The sequence below is a fragment of the Talpa europaea genome (genome assembly GCF_964194135.1).
Source record: "Talpa europaea genome assembly, chromosome: 10".
Taxonomy (NCBI): Eukaryota; Metazoa; Chordata; class Mammalia; order Eulipotyphla; family Talpidae; genus Talpa; species Talpa europaea.
The window spans coordinates 51,824,185-51,847,750 of record NC_140077.1 but is presented as its reverse complement, the minus strand read 5'-3'; the positions used below and the strand labels follow the sequence as shown (position 1 = coordinate 51,847,750).

The 23,566-nt window shown below is 39.6% G+C and overlaps 1 protein-coding gene across 1 annotated transcript in view; it reads right to left on the bottom strand.

Annotated features, from left to right (window-relative positions):
• ANK3 (ankyrin 3) overlaps nt 1–23,566 on the bottom strand; it is a gene marked incomplete at its 5' end in the record, with an annotated part of 310,179 nt that overhangs the window by 74,798 nt on the left and 211,815 nt on the right. Inside the window, 2 exons of the mRNA XM_084245456.1 lie at nt 3,212–3,314; nt 7,955–8,078. Coding sequence (XP_084101582.1) covers nt 3,212–3,314; nt 7,955–8,078 — 227 coding nt within the window. The remainder of the gene's footprint in view (nt 1–3,211; nt 3,315–7,954; nt 8,079–23,566) is intronic.

Genomic DNA, 23,566 nt, shown 5'->3' with positions numbered 1-23,566 from the left:
TTTTGAAGTAAATGCTTCTCGTTAGCTTTGTAGAGTGTAACTAGATTCCTTTCTGTGACAGACTTTCTTTTGAGGAATTAGCATTTTCTCTCTTCTGTAATAAATGAGACACTGGTGTAGGGTCAGGAAGACCACAGTGCAGGTTTTCTAATATCCAGCAGACCGGGTAAAGGAGGAGTCAGAGTCCTCAGTGGTTTTTGCAGGCTTTTATCGGGATTTACCCGGTACACAGCAGCCAGGGGAGGCTGGCAGGCCTCCCAGCCCCCAGCAAATCCTCACTCTATCTGGGCTTGCTGGCGTTCTCTCTGCTTCTCTGCTCACGGCTTCTCTGTTTCTTTCTCGGCTTCTGCTGGCGTCCCCGTGACGCTGACCTTAAAAGCCCAGTCTTAGCCCAGGTGAATCCCATCTACCTATGCCCACACCCTACTCCTGGTGCCCGTCATCAGGCATGCATTCAGGACTGCAAGGATCCATCATCTATCCTGATGGCGGGAGGGCAGAAAAGCCTGACATTTTTCCTTACCCTACACCGGGAACTACAAGAGTTAACAAGAGTTTTCCACTTTCTTCCAACTTTTTGTATTTTTTAATAACGAAACTGTTATTTGGAAACAAGGAACAAAAATAAACGAATTTAAGGGAAATCACTGTCATTGTACTTGTATGTCTTTTTTAACAAAACATTTTCATACATAACAATGTCAACAGTATGAACTAAGTGCCAAGACACTTTGAAGTATTAAATGTAACTTTTGAAAAAAATACTTGGATTTATTTAAAAATATAAAATATTTAAATTCCAAGTTTTTATTTTGCAGGTATTCATACAAATAAAAAACTTGGAAAAACTATGTAAGGCAGACACTCCACCCAGCTCCAACAATCAACATTCTGCCTTATTGGCATGGTCTCCTTCCCCCTCTCCTTCTCAGCAGCCCACCCCTTTCAGGCTGAACTGCTTGAAAACAACTCAATGATTTCTTCATTCCTGAAAACTGCAGCATGCATACCCTAGAACAGATATTCTCCTGCGTAGCTTCAATACTGTTATCACTGCTCAAAAACCTTGATAATTTCCTAATAGCATAGCCAGTACATTTTCAAACGTCCCCAGATGTCCCTAACATGTCTTTATGCAGTTCATATTTTTTGCCAATCTCTGCTGAACTGATTATGGGCTGCTAGGGCCACAAATAATGCAAAATGCTCCTTCAACAGGCTAGTTCTGAGAGGAATGCCTGTCAGACCACAGGATATTCTGTAATCATTAAAGAAAGCAGCTTTCTGCTTTGATAGTTATCAGTTTAAGATTCATTAGTAAAAGTTTCATAATCTTCAGCTCTCCATTCTGCTGACTTCATCTAAGAAAGTGTTTGTGATGTCCACAGAGGTGCTTTTGAAATGAAATGAAAATAACAAACCGAGCAAAAGAAGATCAATTTTCCATAAAAGTTCTCTTTAGCTTTAATGTCTTTTTACAAATCCTTCTTGCTGTATAAATTCTGCCCTCTACCTGAGAAAGCAGTTTTTTAGTGCTGGCTAAGGTAGTGGTGTGAGAATCCCCAGAAGCCTATTTGTAGCCTGGAACCATCCCAGACATTTATATTTTACTTTAAGGTTGCTGCGGAGGTGGGAGGTGATGAAACTCTGGTGGTAATGACAGTGGTACTGAAGGGGTCATGACCCTGGTGAAGGTGATGGTGACATCATGGTAATGATAGTGGTAGTGGTCCCAATATATCCACTAACATCTCATTTTATTTTATTTTTTTTTAAGATTATTTATTTATACAAGCACTGGGTACAGTCAGAAGTGCAGGAGGGTGAGAGAATTCACCAGAGCCAGAGGGGAGAGCAGAGCAGGTAGACTGACAAAATACACTGCTGAGGGGAGCAGCGGGCGGCAGGAGAGGTCTGCGCGCCATGTGGGACCCTTGCCTGGCGGCTGGGGATCGAACTGGTGCTGCAGAGGCTGCGGGCAGCTTCGCAACCCAGTGCTCAACCACTGTGCCACTGAGGAGGCCCTCACTAACATCTCATTTTAATTGGGAACATGAAAAGCTCAAGATTACCAAACTAGTAATGACTACACCCAGCCAAGCAGAGAGTTCTCACAAGACCTCAAATAGGACCCGGGCAATGTCTCTCACCCACGAGCTTCATTATTTGAGACAAGACTTTCTCTAGTGCTAACATTCACTTAAACTACAACATGCTATTGTACCTGTAATTCTTCAAAGAGCTTTTTTGTATGTCCAAACACAGAATAGTCACTGTATTCACCTCTGAAAACCCTACTTGCTCAGAGTATTCTTGAGATTGCAAAATAATGAAATATTTATTACAGATTCTTGTGAAGCACAATGCATATCTGTGCATGCACTTCAAGATGTGTGGGAAACCCAAAGGTCTGACTACCTGCTGCCCCACCTCTAACATGGTGATAAGTGACTATCACTTACTCATCTGCTCCAGTTTACCTTCACTGTGTCATGAACAAGTCCAGACCAATCCCACCAATTATTTACGTTGCTCAAATATTATAGGCAACCTTCAATGTTACTTCTATGGGTCAACAGTTTCATCCATCTTCATATCACCATGACACTCATTTAAAACCAGGTGTTTTGACTCTAGAATAGTGACTCATCCTAATCCCATAGGCAGAGAACTATTTTATTGAGACTTCCACCATGAAGCTAATATCTATTCAACCAAAAGTTTTGGAAAGAAGCAACCACACATACACCAAGTGATTGCAGCACAGATTCTGGTAGAAGGCAAAATCCTATCATATCTTGAGAAAGCCCAGCTTTGAGACAAAGGGGTCAAAAACATGATCAACCTTTAACTACTCTCTAAAAACAATTTTAGCAAATTCCAACATGAACACATAGCTTATTAAGCAAAATCAAACATTCATGTGGCTAATGACAGTTGAAAACATTTAACCTAGAAATGAGAAAGGTACCGTGCCTTTCCAGGACTTTTTGAGTTCCCCCCTGTGGGATTTTAGAGACTCATTTGCACAAGAGAGGGATATTTATGTTTATGGTAGAGTGGATTTTTTTCCTTGAACTAGCAATATTAGATTTAAAAATGCAAACTCAAACATGCAGAAATAAAATGTTTGCCATGAAACAAAGAGCTTGATTCAACCACACAAATGAAAGTTTTAACAATCAAAGAGTATTTAAAAAAAAATGCTTACCTGCTCTTTGGATGGCACGAGGAGTTCTTCGATCATCATGCTGTCCCGCGCATAGGAGCTTCTGTTCAAAGTGTAAGACCTATCCGAACTGAAGGAGCGAAGGCTGTTGTATTTACAGTTAACCATTCAAGAGTGGTTGATGATGATGAGATGAATAAAAGAAAATTAATGCATGCAACTTTAAGACCAGGTAAGATGGCTAAAAATATCAACAAAAGCTGTTCATGAAAAGACATTGTCACAAATAAAATTCCTTCCTTATAGCTAAGGAAATCTCTTATGCTTTGACAATCTATCATTGTGTTTGGTTTAAAATCAGGTCCATTAGTGTGACATCTGTGAGAAGGCGAAATGCATGAGAACTTTGAATGTTTCATTTATGACAGTGGAACAAATGTGACAATTGAGAAGAACCAGATGAGTATAGAAAATCTGATGATTTTGTGAGATTTTTCTATGATAAGACCTTATGTCAGAGTCTCTTCTCTTTCTGGCCCCTATCTGCCTGGTTTACACTACTGAGTAGAATTATATCTGCTGTAAATGGGTCTGTTTGTAAAGCTTTGGGTACTAGATATAAGTTGAATACAATTCAGAGCTCTGGTATATAGTTGCTACTCATAGGAAATATCAAGAAGGAAGTAGTGTTATGAACATATCATTCTTTACCATGTTTCTTGTATTTGAAAAATTCAAATTCCATGCATGGTTATTTTTTCTGTCATTATTCCACTCTTTCTTCCTTGTACCTTCTACTCTTTTCCATTCTAGCCTCTTTCAAATCCTACATACAGCCCTCCATTTTCCCAGAGTGCAATTCCCCTGATGTCCCGATATGCCACTCACCATGTGAAACTCTAAACTAAATGTCAACAGAGTAAAGGACTATTGGAGAATGGCTCTGCCTCGGTACCTGATAACCCCGAGTCTGACACAGGCCACATAGGCTGATGGGGACAGCAGCTAACACAAGCCTTGGCAGACACCTTATGATTCTCCAGAAACATGGAGAATGGAGGCTTGTAGGAGCTGCTAGAAGGCTAGCTCCCACTCACCTCCTTAGCTACCCTGGGAGGTTGCCATCAGGTAGCTTTTTACTGCCTCCTGTTTGGAATGAGGTATGAGGCTTCCACCCCACCCTCCTTGGCATAGAGCTGAAGGATCTGAAACTGCTTAGCTACTATCTAGAATTGGATCCTTGGCAGAGGGGCACCCTGCAACTGGTGTGGTAGCTATTAACATTCCTATTGTTTTGGCGTCCTCCTTTTTTGGTGCAGATAGCAAAGTAGTTGCCATCCATGACTGTCCCTGTAAGTAAACATAGCTGCCTGTCACATTTACCAGTAGAATCAGTCAGACTTAGGCCTTGCCTGATATGTACTTGACAGGAAAAAGAGTAAAGAAGTGGTAGATATGATAAATAAGAAATGATTCCTTGCTTTGCACGAAATGATTTCCCCCCCACTGCCTACTATACTAAAAATCCTCCCAAATGGGTGTTCTTATATCAAGATAAAGAGGCCCCTGAATCACAGGCATTGTTCTATGTGTCCACATAGATGGGGAGGAACATTCTTCTAGGATGAGAGCCATAGCTTTCACCAGAATGTCAAAGGAATCTCTGACCCAAAATAACTGTCCTACAGAGTGGTATTTTGGGTATTCAGCAAATATTTAAGTGACTACTATGAGCAAGTCACAACACTAGAAACTGGATATAAAAGACAAAAAAGTCTTAAAAGTAAGCATCCTCTCTGTATAGAAGAGCTTACTTCCTCAGCCACAGGAGCTTCACCTTATGTGACCAATCGCATGAGCCCTAACTCCTCCTTTTTCCCGAATCAGTTACTAAAATTTTCTTCTGTTACTCTTGTTTCTGGCTCCTGCCCTTCTCTCAAATACAATACATGCTTCTCTCTAATGCAACAATATCCAATAGAAATTTCTGTAATGATGAATATGTTCTAAGTTTGCACAGTCCAGCACAGTGGCCAATGGCATCAACTGAGCACCTGAAGGGTAGCTAGTGAGACTGAAGAACTGACTAGTTCAATTTTAACTAGTTTTAATTTAACTAGAACTGACTAGTTCAATTTTAACTAGTTTTAATTTAAATAGCCTGATGCAGTAGGGGCTATACTACTAGACAAAATGATTTCATACTATCGATAACAAGGTTCTATTTTGCACAAGGTATGTGATTGGAGAAGTAATGTGAAGCTCCACTCTCTGCATTGGATATTCACTACTTTAAATCATAGTTTGCATAGCATATGCTAATATTGGTGGTTCTGAGAATAGTTTTATAGTAAATGTGGACATACACTTAATTTCAGTTTTTAAATATATCGAAGATTTGTTGATACTTTTTAAACAGCCCTCTCTCTTTTAAATTATGTATGAGTACCAATTACAGAACAGAGCCAGAGCTGGAGAAGATGGCTTTGCTTTACATATTATCTAAAGTTCCTACTCCAGATTTTTCCAGACCAACTTACATTAAGCAGATGGAGTCCATTAAACCCATCAAGCTTCACTCTAAATCCTAATACACTGAAGTACTTTCAGCTACTAAAATTAGAGATTATTTGCATGGGGGTCTGGAAAGCATTAAATTGTTTTTAACTAACAACTAAATTGTTTTAACTAAGGTCAACTATATTATTTGTAGCCATCAGTATACCCTAAGTGTTAAATACAGTGTTAGAAAAACACATGCCTCAAAATTCTGAAGTTATACTAATATACCCAGCACAACTCAAATAAAATAGCCACCAGCAAACAAAGACCCCTTCAAATTAAGGCATTTTCTCTATACCCAGTGCAATTTCTCCAGTTACTTCATGCATTATATAAACTTTGTTAAAGGAAAGAAATATTTCAAGTGTTCAATTTTGTGTAAGTAACATTTCTTATCAGATGTTTAGTTACTTGCTAATTTTTCTCAGAATCACAAAACTGATATTCTAAAGCTAGGCAGGGAGAAAAAAAAAAAAGCACAGCACAGCACAACACAGCACAGTACAGCACAGCACAGCATAATGCTGAAGAAAATAAAATGAGAAAATGAATCAGGGAAGGGAAGAGAAACACATGTCAAAGGACCATATTTTCTTACCTGATCTTGGGACTATTTTAAAGTATTTATAGAAAAAAAAAAACAGGAGAAGTAGGAGGCCAAAAAAAATCAGACAGGGGAAAAAGAAAAAAATGTTATGGTTGCATGAATTACACACTTAATGTTTTCCTTTTTAAATGTTACACTCAGAATATTATATTTGGTAATGCTGTTACAATACTTTAAAAAGATACCAGCTAAATAGATTTTTTTTTATTTTCCTCTGAGCATAACATGAGTTGCCAATGTGGAAAAAAAATGAATTACATATAACAGCAACAAAGAATAACAGTGCAATCAAAATTAGAACTGTAAAAGCCTTAGAACTGACTTGAGAAAAAATCTTGAGATAATATTCTGGTTTCATATTTCACTGGATAACAGCTGCTACCATTTTCTGCATACAAATGACTGATTTACAAAATGTGTCTCTCACAGGTTATCAGAAGTAGAGAAGCCAGCTTGTTATTAGATACAAAATCTACTTAAATGTCTAAATAGAATTTTCCTTGTGATCCTTTAAGATACTGTAGATTATGCTGCTATCTGTGATTACCTGAAATATTACATGTTTTGGAAAGTTATTTCCCTTTCTTAATGATGATACCTGTTTCAGTAAGATTGTAAGGTCTTTTATAAATACATTTATCAAACAAAAATTCTGCTAAGTTATACGAGGTTTCAAATTCTGTTAGAAAAAGACTAACTGAAAGAAAGTCAATTTCATATCTAAGCTCCCTACCAGCAATGATACTGAGAATAAACTCCCAGGTTGACTTTGTGGGAAGTACCATTTACTATTAGACAATGAAACTTTTTACAACAGTTCCTTGAACTATAGGAAAATGTCCCCAGGGCTCTGGCTTAGGAGGTTTAATTATTAGCTTCAAAATAACTCAACAGTCAGCAAACATGCTGCTAACCCAAGCAGGGAAAAGAAGTCCCTGTCCAAATTCTGGACAAGGTCCTATTTCTTTCAGCTGGAGCCTGATAGATTTGAGCCAAGATTTTCCACTTACAAAAATTTTACACTTTTAAGGACTGAATTTGCCACCATTCCTGTCTGTGACTTCTGGTAAGAAGCTGCTATACTTCTAACATGTTTTTCGTAAACAAACTAATGGCATGATTTCAACAGATACTAAAACACTTGGTAGACAATGTTAATAAACACTAAGTTTTTTCAAGAAATGTTCTCTTTTAAGTCTCAGCCATGACTTATTCTTTCAGTAATGGTGAGAAACTATAGAACGATTAATACAAACATTTTTTACTTATTGGAAAATAAGATTTTTCTTCTAATATAGAACAAAATGTCACGTTGTTACATGTAACCCAGATTGGTTCTCCCAGTTCTGTTAGTGTCTTTTGCTACTATGCTTGAAGCATGACTGCAAGGTGGGAAAAAAATAAAAGAACAAACAATTAACATGTTCAATCACATTAAATTAAGGACTGAATACCACAAAGGAAAATAACAGAGCATGGATACTGGCACTGAGAACATTTTACCAAGTTTACATCCTCATCCAAAGAGCACATTCTGGGATAATGTGAAAAATGGAAATGACTTGGTTTGTGACAAATCATGGTCGTTTTAAATTAGCTTTGAAACAATAAAATACCTGGCAGAACGGGCCCCCAGACTAAAGCCCATGTAGCCCTCTGCAGGCAGAGAATCATCGCCCAGTTCTTTAAGGTCCTGTGGCCCGAGATATTTGTCAGTGTCCCCTGTCATTGCATCTTCACCTGCAGATGTACAAAGCAAAGCACAATCAGAAGCTTCCCTTGTGACAATGCAGTTGGAGAGGAAAACCTCTCCCTCGGTCATTAGCAAATCACCCATTTCCTCATATTCCTCTTCCCCTAGGCTCTGGATAATATTTGTAACTGCCGTTTAGAAGGAAAAAAGTACAGGTAAAGGTTAGTTTGTAATTTCAAGAGTGGAATTTAGCAGCAGAAAAAGGTCCGGATTATTAAATACCAATTTAAAACATTTCCCTATCTCCTTCCTCACCCTCAATCCCCAGCTGATTAGCAAGGTGAATCTTTAATGCCAGTTAGTTTTCCTCACCTTGCCCACAATGAGGGCAGCTTGTTTGAATGGACCTGGATAGCAAAATAAGAGCCACTTCCTCATTACTGTTCTTGAAATGATATATGGGAGGGGAACAGACTTTTTTAATGGTCTTCAAGCACATAGGATTTCAGTTTGTGGTAATGTAAGAAAGTAGCATGTTATGTACCTGAAGATATAACTGCTCAGTTGAGGAACTGTGGAACATATCGTTTTGGAAGTGTTTCTAAATCTATCAAATTAACAACTGTGCCAGCTGCACCAGTGTTCACAGGCTGTTTGGAAAGCAACTCTACCGTCCATAGAGATTGAATGGGAATGTCAGCAATTTGAAAGGACTATATAAATTGTTCTCAAACTCTCAATACAAAGAGTTAATTACATAAAATAGTTTTATGAGCTACATAGGCATAACATGACCTCACATGGAAAAACCACATTCCAGGAGTGACAGGGCAGGTTTGTCGGATGCCTGCACCTCTGGAATGGTTCCCATCCTTCCTGAAATGTAGCACAGGCTGTAGAAAAGTTCTACACACAGGAAAACTTGATCTCTCATTCTCTCTGGATACAAGCTTGGCTTGGTGAAGAGACCTCCAAAGGCAGTATGTTATGTTTTCTCAAAGGTAACGTGATTCATCCATTCCAGCTGTATTTTCCAATTCCTTCTTTCAGTACCGTTTATAATTTCCATTCATTTAAACTCAGGAAACCACAGGAGCTCAACTTATAAACTACCAATCAAGTCTAAAAATATACTGTCAACTACTGTTTTTGCAAATGTTAAAACTAAACATTTTTTACTGCTACCAAAACCAAGAGATTATTTTAAGTAACTATTTACAGCTGGGTTATTTGCACATACATTGGATAAAAAACAAAACAGCACACACCAAGTACAACTTAAAGAAAGATCTTACTCTGTGGTAAAGCCATTTCCATCAGGCTGGGCTGATCAAATGTTTTCCTGATGTTCCAGGAATTCCTTAAGCAGTGATTCAGAATCTACCTTCAAATCAGCCCCAACAAACCAAACTACTGGGTTGTATCCACGTCTTCACCACCACGGCTGAGCTCCTCTCAGCATCTCGGCTTCTCTAGACAATTGAGGAATTACACATCTTTCCCCACTCATCAGAGTTCAAGGATTTTCAATATTTTCAGATGAAAAAAAAAAAAACAACAAAAAAGAAGAAAACCTGGCAACACTTAATTGAGAGTAAAATCCTTTTGATCACTCCGCAGACATCCTTTTAAAGCTCCTTCTGATTGGATTAAAAACTTCTCTGGCAAGCCTCTAGCAGGACAGAATGGTGACATAAATGCAAGCCCTTGAGTTATTTGTATGTAAATATGAGGACTGGTCCGGTGTAGACTTTCAGTAATTTGATACCAGTGCCCAGTGCCTAACTGGGTAACTGAGACAGCCTTAAAAGTAGAGAGCCCCAGCTAGCGAGGTGCTGCCTTTCAGGAGGCGGTGACACTTCTCCAATATGAATGAAGAAAGGGCTGAGCCAGGTAGAGGAAAAATAGGAGGAGAAAACAAAGAAGTGGCCCGGGCAGGGAGTGGCAGGGAGCTCCAGGCAAACTTTCAACTTTGTTCTCTGCTGGGAACACCGGGAGCCTGGGTTATTTATGGTCTCTGTCAGGTGGAAGGAGTGGGGGAGAGAGAGAGCTGAGCAAGGGCCTGCCCTTGAGTTGAGGTTGTGAAACTGTGGGGTAGAGGGAAGCGGCAACGATTCCCATAATGCTCTCCAAAAAGCATTGGGAAATATACAAATCACCGCAGCTTTTTATCAAGTTTGAGAAATGGAGCAAAAGTGAGACAAGCTGGGAGAGGAAAAAAAAAAAAAAACAACAACACTCGTGGATGTTCTGCTTTAGTTTTTGGCACGAGTTCTTTCACCTCTTTAATACAAAAGGAACTGACTGGTTCTCCCTCCTTGAGAAGAGAGAGACCCAAGTCCAGGGCGAGCTGGGTTGGCTGGAGCGTCTTTGCTGTGCAAACAGGAGGCAGTGCTGGTGGATGCTTCTGTCACTTTGCTGTTACATAGTTTTCCTCTCTCTGGGACTCCTGACCTGCCTTCTCAGCTGCTCCACCCTGTTTATGTTGGCAGTGGAGGAAAAAACTAGCAGGATTTCTGCATCCTCCATCTGGGTACACTGGAGAGGCAATTTCAATTGCTTTTTCTCAGAATAGCTGGAGAAGTAGGCTAGTTTAAGTAAAGGCTTTTGAAGTTATCTTGCAAATGATTTACAGCACTTTTTTATAATTGTGTGTCTATTTCTTAGATTGTTACCTAAACATACCCCACTTCCAATCTGCAGAACGGATGAAGTGAGACACAGACTTGCTTTTCTAGATAAATACATACATAAATTGATAACTTATCTAGTATTAAGATGATATGACAATGGGTGTTTTAATTTGATCAGCCTAACTATAATCAACATTGTAAATAGAAGGGAAGTCACTTATAAAGCCCGATCACTATTGAAAAATGGTCTGAAGCAAAAGAGTGGTTTCCAATTCTGTAAAAATGCTGAAGAAGTCATAGTTGGAAAAGAGACTACGCCTGGAAGTTCAACTTTTTCCATGTCTGTGTTTAAAATCCAAACTAACAAAACCTTATTCAATGATGCTCACAATTCAAACGTCCTGACCAGGACTGCAAAGAGCTACCTTCCCCTTGACTTCTTGGCCAGCCTCCCTCTGGCTATTCTTCCACACCCAACCTGCTCTCCTGTTAAACAGAATTATCTCAGTTTCTAGAATTCCTTAAATTCATTAGACTTTGAGCAACTACATAGGGTGTACTCTCTTGATGGAAACTTTACCCCTCTTCTTCACCTGAATAATTTTGCAATCGGCTTTTTCGAGAACTCCCCATACATGCCCCTCACCATCTTAAGACAGGTGTTCCTTACTTTTAATATTACAATGTATTACCAGTAAAAAAACATCTGTTCAGTTTCTACACTGGATGGTGAGATTTCCCTAGATGAGGAACCAAGAGTTTCCTGGCCCTGGGAGATTGTAAATATCTCATAAGTATGTTTTAGAATTCATGTCTACTTTTTCTTAAACAAATTGGTGGTTTTGCTTTTTATCCCCATCAACATGCCAAGCCACTTAGCACTCTTAACATCTCAAGCCTGATGACTGGTATATAGTAAGGTTTCAATAAAAGTAAGTTTCTAGTCTCTTTTACTCATCCTTTTTAGACTTCAAAAACTTTATCAGGGGAAGTCAATCGAAATGTAAGAAATTTGACTACAGAAGATCATCATGCTATAAAGAAGCACAAGATAGACAGAGAGGCTGCATGGTGGGAGACACCAGTGAGCCCTCAGTTCCAGCCATCCTTGTTGAGGTGACAAACCTCCGAATGGATGGTATATTGACCACTGTGCACGTTGTTCCTGTCTCCACTGCTATCTGCCTGCAATCTCACAAAGGATCGCAAGAACCCTGCTGAACCCCGTTAACATACATAACCATGGGAGATAATAAATTAAGCCGCTGGATTTAGAGATAGGTTGTTACATTGTTGTAAGTAGCCCACACAGAAAGAAATGAGAAATGACAAGGTCCAAAGGTCCTAGTGTTATAGGACAGGGAGAGGGGCAGCCCAAACCCCGCAAACCTGCCTATTCTAAATGGGTTCTGCCATCCGCCGCATCAACACAAAACATATGAGACTTTAATGGGAAGGAACTTTAATAAAACTAGGAAACAATACAGGTAAGGCAAAGAGTCTAGTTTCTAAATGAAGCACCCAAAGTTACCCGTCCCCTCATGGGTAAAAGTCCATCCAAATGGGATTGGCCCAGAGCAAAGCCCCAAAGCCTGCCACAAGTCTAAAGCATCTTCCAGTGGGGACCCACAGCAAAGGGTCAGAAATAACCAGACAAGCCCGGAAGGAAAAGAGCAAAATCAATATCAAGATAAAAACTACCATTGTCACCTCCCCATGGGTCTCACCCACATCTGTGTCACCCAGTCTATGACCAAAAGACAAGCGCAGTTTCTTCACGTGTCTCTAGGCTCCATGCGCCTCCTCCAGGTCTCCTGGCTCCATCCTGCTTCCTTCCTCAGTCTCTTCTGCAGCTTCTCCTCTTCCTGCTCAGCTCCACCCTCCCTTGGGTGGGGCAGGGAACCTCCCCCTTTCCTGGGGACCACCCTGTTACACTAGGGGTCACACACTAGTTGTCTTCTGCATCCCTAATCATTAGAGTTAGTTTTGTGGTATGTTGTATGATTATTGTACACAACATCCAGGAGAAGTAGGCAATGCTACTAGAAATAACCTCATCTATTTACGACTGACTTTATACCTTTCAAAACTATGAGAACAGATGTTCTTATTGTTAAAGAATCCAAACCCAAATCTACCTTGATCCCACCAGTAACCATATACTAAAAGCTGTTCAGAGGCATTTCACTTCAATTATCACTTCAATTTCTAATCCAAGTAACTAATCTCCTTTTCCTTATTTTCCTATCATGGTGAGATGAAGAGATTTCTTATGTCATAATCAACCATTCAAAGATCCATAAACTTTGTCTACCTTTAAAGAATATAAAAATAGAATCCAGAACATAGGAGGAAAAGAGAATATATTAAACCATTATCAGCATTGTGGTTGGTGACATAGCTATGCCCTCATTCCTTTTTAGATTGTAAGTCAATGTCCAGTGTCAGTAATGGTAGAATAGATCTAATTCAACTTCCTTGAAATCTTTCAATATGCCCAATAATTGCCTTTTTCATACCGGAATAAGAAAATAGTTCTTGGCCCAAAACTTAAGGGTTTTCCTGATCTATGAGTTCTTTTCTCTTTTTACTTTTCTCCATATTTTTGTATGTTTTTTTCCTTCTAGTTTTTCCACCTTAAAAACATCACCAAGGAATATTTATGTTGCTTTCTCAGGGATTAGAAGTTGTTTTTCCATCTGTCTGGAGACTGGAATCATAAAGAAAGAAACTTAAGGCAATTTCACTGAATGATATTGTCAGGAACACTACTCAGAAGTGCTTAATTCCTCTGCTATCAAATGCAGAATCTACTAATTATCTATTTTGTAACAATATAACATTGAAATTAATAGTACAAAACACCTCTAGTGAATAAGGTAAGAAACCTCCAAATTACATGGGACTAAAAAAATTAGATTAGAAATAAGCAGGAGTATAGTCTATAGACTCTAATCACTCCTAGTGATTAACTAGGAGCAAGTCTCTTAATCTCATAGACAAGCAGTTAATGATCAGAACTTAGAACACTTAAATTTTCTGTTTCTTGTTCTGAAAATAAAATTATTTTTTTTGATTATCACATAGCAAAGAAAGGAAAACAATTAAGAAGAATGAACTCTTAACCATTTGTACTTTACATCATAAAAGAATAGGATGAGATCACATCATTATAATCAACTCTAATATTTATTGAGTATTTGCTATGTTCTAGGCACTTGCTTTATAGGGAAAATCTCATATATAAGTCTCACAACAATCTTATAAAATAGAATTATCTCCATTTCAAGATAAAAAAAACCTAGCACACAATGGAAGAGTAACTAATCCAAGGTCACTTAGAATATGGCCAAGTTTGGTTTCAAAATAAGTTAGTTTGACTACAGAGCTCTACTTTTAACTACTATATTAAAGCAGGCTATAGAAACTTAGAATACTAATGAATCAATACTACAAGATATCTGGTATGTTCCATATCCAGTGATCAGAACAGTATCTGGCACATAGCAGTTACTCAATAAATGTGTAGAAAGAATAAAATTTCAGTGATTGCCTGTGGAGATGGCAACTATACAACTGGAGCCAGGAGGAGGATGGAGACTTACTTTTCACTGTAAACTCTGCCAACTTGGGAGTTTTATACCATGTGCATCTATCACCTATTCAAAAAATGAATAAAATTAACAAAATAAAACAAAACAAAATATAGGGCCATAGAGAAGTCATATAGGCTGTGTGTTCCCCACACCAGCAGGTAAATGACAAACATGGAGAGGAAACTCAAAACTTCATGATAGTTGACCTTACTTGCCTCTTTAGAGCTGCAACAGAAAAAATGAAATAACAAATCAGGAAGAAGGAGATGCATATTGTTAACATGGTACTTCTGGGTAAATTGTCAGTATTTTAAAACAGTGATTCTCAACCTGTAGAATGCATCAGAATCACCTTAAAATTTGCGTTTCTACCAAGTTTTCAAGTGACTCTGAGATCATGCATTGAGAACCAATGGCTTATGGGGCCTTATTTAATGGAGTATTGACTCAACAGAATCAAATATAGAATCGAATACCTTCCTGGTGGCAATCATTAGAATTCAAATACCAGCTTTGGCAATTGAATTCAATTAATCAAACACATTGTTTCTCAAATTTCAATTTGTTATTTGTATCACCTGTGGTCTTTGTTAACTAGTGGTACTAATTCCATAGGTCTACTGATTCCATAGAAGCCCTGAGATTCTGCATGCAGAACAAGTAGTCAGGTGATTGGAAACTATACTTTGAGTAGTGAGAGAGTAGAGTCCTAGGCTAGGACCTAAGTGATAAGTAAAGCATTTTCATAGCTCACACATCTAGTTAGTGTGAAAGTTGGAGCTAGAATCCCATGCAGTCATCTTGCAAAAACAAAGCTCTTAACACCACAATACAGAAGATGTAAGAGAGATTACAAAGTATTACAAAAAAATCAAAGAGGGTATCACATTTGACTGAATAGATCTAGTAGACAGTGAATGCAGAATGTGTGAGGAAAGATAGGTAGAGTGGAGTGGAATTGTGACATTGGCCACTGGCCATTCCCAGCCAGAGGATGTAGCTTGAGAGAGAGAGAACGGGAATGCTCCAAAAATAGCAAGCAACCAGGGTTACTGAAGTCACAGGCAACTGAGTGTTAAAAATATAGCCTGTTGGGCTATATTTTTAAAGTCCTTAAAATCAGATTATAGAGTAACAATTGCAACCAAATGACAAACACCATACAATCAGCAGCTGAAAGTTTTATTGCTTTGTTGACCCACCTTTTTTTACTATAATTTTTTATTGTGGTAACAATGATTTGCAACACTGTATATGATTTAGGGTTACAGGCTAATACCTCTTTGGATGTATGTTACCACACCACATCTACCAACACCACTTGTTTTTTAAACTGAAGACAAACTCTGAAAGCTACCCATTAACCTCTCATATTCTCCTGCCTTAATTCTAATCCTATAACAGGAAGCATGATACAAAGAAAAAAGGGACTAACATTTATTGAGTATATACGATATGCTGATTACTGTTCTAAATGCTTTGATTATGTCATTCTTTTTTCATCTTCATAACAAGTCTATGTGGTATTATCAACTTTTATTTATTTTTTATTTTTTTTAAAGATTTATTTATTTTTATTTATAAAAGAACCGGGGTACAGGCCAGATGCATGGGAGGGTGAGAGGATTCACCAGAGAGGGAGTGGGGAGTGGAATAGGCAGATTGATGAAATACACTGCTGAGGGGAGCAGCGGGGAGACAGGAGAGGTCTGCTGTGCCATGTGGGACCCTCGCCGGCCAGCTGGGATGGAACCCGCGCTGCAAGGCTGTGGACAGCTTCACAGTGCTGCGCTCAACTGCCTGCGCCACCAGGGGAGGCCCTATCAACTCCTTTTAGAGATGAGAGAACTAAGATTCAGATTTTATATTTTGAAGTCTGGAATAAGGGACATAAGAATCCAGAGAATTTTGAAGACTGACTATATTTGCTAATATCTTTCCCCCCGACCCTCCAACATTTGTATTCTTAGAAAAGCAAAGCAGCAAAAGTAGGAAGAGGGTATTAAGACCCAATTCACCCAAACTATAACAGGGTGGTTCCCAGGGAAAGGGGGAGGTTCCAGTTCCTGTCCCACCCAAGGGAAGTTGGGGCTGAGTGGGGAGGAGAAGAAGCTGGAGAGACTGGAAAAGGGAGAAGCAGGAGAGAGAGCAAGAAGACCAGGAGCAGGCACAAGGAGACATGTGAAGAAGCTGCACTTGGTTCTTGGTCCTGGACTGGTTGAGACAGCTGTGGGTGAGAGACCTGTGGGGAGGTTAGCGATGGCAGCTTTGATTTTGGTTTGTTCTTTTCCGTCCAGACTTGTCTGGCTCTTTCTTTTTCTTTTTTTTTTTTAAATAAATTTTATTTTTATATTCCCATACAATTGCAACCCCCTTATTTTGACCCCAATCCCTGCACTCCCCGCTCCCCACCCCCCATAGAGTGTCTCTGGTTCATAGTTTTTTGTTGATTTTGATTTTCACTTTCTTATAGTTATTCATTTTCCTGGTCCCTTATTTAAGTTTTCTAGATTCCTGCTATGAGTGAGACCATCCGGTATTTTTCTTTTTCTTTCTGGCTTATTTCGCTGAGCATGATCCCTTCCAGCGCCATCCATGTTGCTGCAAATTGCATGTGTTTATCTTTTTTGATTGCTGAGTAATATTCCATGGTGTATATGTACCACATCTTCTTGATCCAGTCATCTATTTTTGGGCATTTGGGTTGTTTCCAAAGCTTAGCTATTGTAAACAGTGCTGCTATAAACATAGGGGTGCAGGTGCTCTTTGGAATTGATGTTTCTGTGTCCTTTGGGTAAATACCTAGGAGTGGAATTGCTGGATCATATGGAAGCTCTATGTTTAGTAGGTCCAGAAATCTCCACACAGCTCTCCACAGTGGTTGGACCAGTTTGCACTCCCACCAACAGTGCAGGAGAGTTCCTTTTTTCTCCACATCCTCGTGTCTGCTCTTTCTGCCCCTTTCCAATGGGTCCCCACCAGAAGGTGCCTTAGACTTGTGGCAGGCTTTCAGGCCTCAGTGGTCCTGCTTTGGGCCAACCCTCTTTGGCTGGGCATTTACCCTTAAGGGGATGGGTAACTTCGGGTGCTTGATTTGGAAACTATTCTTCCCCTTTTCTGCATTGCACACTAGTTGTATTAAAGTTCTTTTCCATGTAAAGGCCTTACACACTAGAGTATATTTTGTCTTAATGTGGTAGATGGCAGAATCTATTTAGAGCACACACATTTGGGGGTCCTAAGGGTTCTCTCTGCCCTGTAACATAAGTTCTGAAAGTTTAATTCTACTCTAGATTTACACTGCTGATAATGGGAAAGTTACTTGGATTCCCTTTTGGTACACATCACCCTTTGCTTGCACTTTGGAACAAGAGTTTGTATTGAGCAAGGTTTCCTGTGAATATTCTGAGACTAAGAAAACAAAGGAGGTGATATGCACATGATGGGATTGTGCGAGCTACATCAATAGGTTCGAGCTACATCAACAGGTTCGTGTGTGTAGCACAGCACTTCTGTGTCAGCTGGAGGATGAGGGGCTGCTATAGCCCAGCCAAGTGCTCTGGAAACTTCTGGGATGGCCACATACTGAGAGAGAGCCTGCTGAGTTCAAACCCAAGGTAAAGAAAGGAATTACTCTCTCTTCAGCACCTTTACTCTCTACCTGCCCCCCCCCCCTCCACCTCTCCCTCAGGAAAAAGCAAATGTGGGATCTTCCCTTTAAACTTTTGGTTTTCAGCATCCTCTAGGAAGCTGTGGTTGTGCTTTCAAAACACAAGGTACAGACATACAATATTTTCTTGTTTTCCTTCTCAAAATATTTGACAACAATGGGGATAAGTTGAGAAAAATGGTTAAATGAGAAAGAGATAAGAGGGGCAGTCTTAAGAAGATTGAAGAAGTTTGTGTCATTTTAAGGGATTTGGTGTCTAAATGGGAAAGCCATCCACTGCTTTCTTTTTCCTCCTTTCCCTGGCTCTAGGTGTTCACAAGATCCTGGCTTCATAGGGGATGAAACCAATGTGACACGATTGGCAAAGTCTGCACACATCTTAACCAAGAGCCAGTTGCTATTATCCCAAAAAACAAATGACTGCTCGGGCTGATTTTTTAAAGAGCACAAAGTCAATTTCATTCTTTACTCTTAAACATAATTCTGTTCTTTATAGCTAGATATGCCTCTTTTTAAAAGCTGTCTAGAAGTTTACTGCTCCTTCATCCAGGCTAGATATAGTTTCTGAAGTAAGCATGCATGACTCAGGGCTGGAACTTTTCCAGATGTAGCAATGCAAAACATCCCCTGTGATCTTGGTTGGGTTAATAAACAAACCCATCCCAGAAAGGAAGACAGATTCAGAGTCTTTCCTGTGAAGAGGTAGGACAAAGACTTTATTCCCTCTCCCCAATATTCTTATCAATTACTTCTTAACTTTAATTCAGAAATCCCCCTCAGTCATGTAAGCAAGATTTGATATTACACTGACTTCATCAAATGATCACCCAGGTAAGGAGTACAAGATAACTTCAACTGGTCTCATGATCTCGTAAAGAACAAGTGAATAATCTACCAGCCTTATGCTAGCTTGTAAAAATCAGTTGCTAACGTTTTGAAACTTATGGAGAAATTAGGTAGCTGTATCAAGATGGCATTATCATGCCAATTACTTTTTCTATTCAGTCATTGTTTGCTACTCATTCCAACTTCAAATCCACACTTCCTTAGTCTCAGCTCTTCATTATTTAGGTATATAAGGACCATATGTGCAAAACAGAACATGTGTACTTCCCCAGGTGTAAAGGACCTACAGGATCACATATACTTCGGCCTCTTCTATTATACCAAATTGCTTTCTGTGGTGTATGTGTAAAGACCTGTTTGTTGGTTTGTTTTATATTCCTGACCTAGAAGATGTGCATATACAATGTAAAGGCAGGTGGGGCCAACTGTCAGTTCTTATCTCAATGGACATAGAGAGTCATTCTAATGTAGATGAGGAAAGTCAGACTGTAAGAGTATTTCTGGCCCAGTTGGTCAGTCCACCTCTTAAGTGACACTTCCTCCTGGTTCTCTAACCTCTCTTGTTCCCAGGTCTCTGCCCACCAGCTGCCTTCCCCTTGCCTATTCATTTTCAATGCTGAAGGTCCTCTTTAGTAAGGATTCTAGTGAGAGGGGGACAAGGGAAGATCAGATTTCTTTGGGAAATGACAGGGATTAAAATATTTTCGTGGGGCCTCCTTGGTGGCCTAGGGGTTAAGTCCCAGCACTATCTCCACTACAGCTTGAGTTCAACCCCAGCCAGGGAGCTAACCCACATATGGTGCAGCAGACCTCTCCTGTCTCTCAGCTGCTCCCCTTAGGGAGTGTATTTCAGTCATTCTGCCTATTCTGTTCCCCGCTCTGTCTCTGGAAAATCTGCTCCACCCCCCTCTAACTCTGGCCTACACCACAGTTCAACACAAAAACATAAGTGAATAAATAAAAATGTAAAATATTTTTGTGTATCTATCTACAGTGTGTGGGGGAAGCATGTTCAAAATTACATCTTGTTTTGGGCAAACGGAAAAAAAAAACAAAACTATTGTTGTCCTTAGTCAATAAGCATGCTGATTCCCTGTCATGTCCTAAAACAGACTTTCTACCCATTCACTGGAAGAAGGCCCTTTATCTATTCATTCTGTCTCAGCTTCCTGGAAACAAAGAAATACACTTACAGTCTGACTTTCCTCACCTACATTAGAATGACTCTTCCCATGTCTATGTCCATGATGTCATGGACACGGCAGCTGCTGGGGTCACCAGGAACATTGCCTGTGCTCATGTGGCTGGACCTTCCCTGGGAAGTTTCTCCCATAACTCCCATGAGAACCCACTCTTCTGGTTTTTCTCTCTTGATTGATCATTACTCCCTCTCACATCCTTTCACATTCCCCTTCTTCTTAAATGTCAGTGTGCCCAGATTTTTCTATAACCATTTCTCTTCCTTTTCAGGTCCCACCCTGGGGTCCTTACTGAGGCTGCAGCTCAATTACCCAGCCCTGTTAGCCAAGCTCCTCTCTGGAGTCCTACCTTCCCTCCTGTGACATTTTGACTAAAATATTTAGTGAACTTGCAAAAGTTCTTTGCAACCCCAACCTTTCTACCCTATCCCAAAATATCTGCTTGTCCAAATTCTATTTCTCAAAATGTTTCCTTCTTGAGGACTTTAGTAAATCTCCATTTCTTCTGAATTTCCTGTTTGCTTTATCTGTTCTTCTCTGACAGAATCATATGGAGTAGAAAGTCGAAGTAAGAAACCTAAATTCAAATTCCCCTTCCTATGCTATGTGAACTTGAACAAATCTTAAATTCTTTGAGCTTTAGATTCCATATTTAAATCAGTCTCAACATCAATTTAAATTAAAGCTTTAAATCAGGACTAACTGTAAATTAGGAGTAATAATTCTAATGCTCTCAACTTTTTTGAGAAAATTAATATAAGGTACAAGTAACAGTTACTGAACTCTCCAAGCAAAACCTTTAATACATCTCATTTAAATTTTACAATAATCTGACAGTTGTGAGCACTTATCTGATTATCAGGCAACACTGATGTTAGAGGTTAAGGTTGGAGCTTTGAATCTATACCCCTGCTGAGACCTTGACCTTGCTGGAATTGATTTTCCACATCTATAAAATGGGAATACAAAGGCTCTGGTTTAGAGGTCACTCAGGGTTGAATGCCACAATGCATAAAATGTTATGCTGCTCAATGCTTCGCCCACAGGAAGGGTTCAGTAAACCATAAGGACCTTGTTGGTGATGTTGAGGGTTAATTTATAAGGGATCCTGTGGGAGGGCAGAGACACAAGTGTGTGTTTATTCCAGTGGATGTATTCACCCTTACATGAGGGCTTGTATGTGTATGTCCTAAAAGCTATGACAGATATAAAGACAATTTTGCTCCCATGGAACTAATAGTCCAGTTTGAAAGAAAATAAACAAAATTAATCACTAGTCTGTGGGCCAAACCCAGCCTCCTGCCTATTTCTGTAAGCAAGTTTTAGTGCCACACAGCCATGCCCGTCTGTTTAGGTATTGCCTCTGGCTGCTCTTATGCTACAAAGGCAGAGTTGAAGATAGGGACAGAGACCATATGATCTGAATACTTGAAAATATTTACCACTGGTCCTTTATAGAAAACATTTGCTCCCTCCTGAAATTAATGACTAATAAATTGAAACGAGCATTAGAAGAAATCAGTGTGTAAAATCTGAGAGAATGAAATGAGGTAGCCAGTGAAATCACACACAGATTTGTCAACTACAGAAAAGGGCCTGAATTTTGTGCTAATTCCCCTTGGGAGGTTTTTGTTCTACTTCTGTAGAACATATATTGTAGAACATATATATTGCAGACATATTGATTTGAGGTATGTGTGTGGTATGTATGTTTATAGTAAAATAAAAATGACACAGATGACTATATAGAATGTAAATACACATGTTAATAAACTGTTATAAAATAAGCACCACCTAGGTTAAGAAATCCAATGGCAGCACCTCAGAAGTCTCCCACATCCTCATATCAATCAGCCTCCTACACCCTTAATCACTTTCTTCATAATGTTCTTTCCATCACTATTTTTTATAGCCTCGTTATCCAATTTTATAATCCTAGCTTAGAGTTACCTGGTTTTGATGAACTCTGCTGTCTTTGTGTAACCCGCAAGACAACAAATAAATTTCTACTTCTATGATCTACAGGGACATACGCATGTGTGTGCCAGGCAATATATAAGGAAGCTAGTAACAGTTTTGTTTGCAACATCCCCAAACTGGAGACAATACACATTTCCACCAACAACAGAATGGATAAATTAATTATGGCACAGGCATAGAGTATTATAGATAAATGAAAGTGAATGAAATACCATGACTGCAATAAACTTAAATACACAATGCTGATAAGTGAATCCTAAAACATAACTCTAAGCTTTGGAGGATTTTCAGTTGGAAAGTGCCATGTAATATGATCCAATTTATCTATTTCTTAAATGTTGCTGTGAATGATGTGCTGAAAGCTGCACCTGTGGGGGAAGAGTAGAAGTGGAGAGCTGTAAAGAGGCTCCAACATCATTCCACGGGAGCCCTGTCTGTGGGTGGAATCAGGGCAATGGCAATGGGGGAGGAGAGAAGAGGCCTGTGAGATGTACTGAAGACACGGAACTGACATGACTTGCTGAGGGGCTGGAGATGAGTGATAAGAAAGGGGGGGTTACATATAATCACAGATTTTGGTTTAGATGATGGAGCCATTTATTGAGATGGAGAAGGGTGGAAGAAACCGTTTTGGAGGGGTATGTTTAAAACATGACCGATTCGGGCCTCCCCGGTGGCACAGCAGTTGAGCTCTGGGTTGCGAAGCTGCCCTCAGCCTCTGCAGCGCTGGTTCGATCCCAGGCAGCTCCCCGGCCATTGGAGGAGGGTCCCACATGGCGCGCAGACCTCTCCTGCCGCCCGCTGCTCCCCTCAGCAGTGTACTTCGCTCCCTCTGCCTGCTCTGCTCCCCGCTCTGGCTCTGGTGAATTCTCTCACCCTCCCGCACTTCTGATTGTACCCAGTGCTTGTATAAATAAATAAAATAAATAAATTTTAAAAAATCTTAAAAAAAAAAAACACATGACCAATTCAAGTATCTGTGAGAATCTAAATGGAAATGTCAAGCACATGACTGAGTAAGTGGACAATGTGGAGGAACAGGTGACATTTCCTATGAAAAATATACTTAGCTTTTGCAAGTTGTACTTAGGGGAGAGTTTCATCAAAACCTCCCTATTCTACTACGCTGTGGGTGGAGTGGTAGTGCAGATAAAACCATGCAACAATTCCAGTTCCAGAGACTGAATAGCAGAAATAAAAGCCCATGTCCCAGTCCAAATTTTATGTTTAACTTGAAATTCTTCTAAGCTCACTAAATCTTCTTTGAGACACAGATATTCCTTGGGAATCATTGTAAAGCTGTTTTTCAATTTAATACATGGCCCAGAATTGTCTCTGAGGAGGGGTTTAATGGAAGGAAAAGGAATAGCACGAACATTTTCTCTATCCTACCTGCTCTTAAAACCTGTGAAATTACCCGTTCCTTAAGCCTCCCTCTACTGACCAAAGGTGTACTGTGTGCCAGGCACTCTACTGGGCTCTGAGGATACACTAGAAATTAAGGTTTGATCTCTGCTTCTGGTATTTAGAAGTTATTTTGACTTTATTGCTGAGAGTTGCATGCAATTATGTAATGTCTGTTTGAAAAACATTGTAAGAAGAGAAATATTA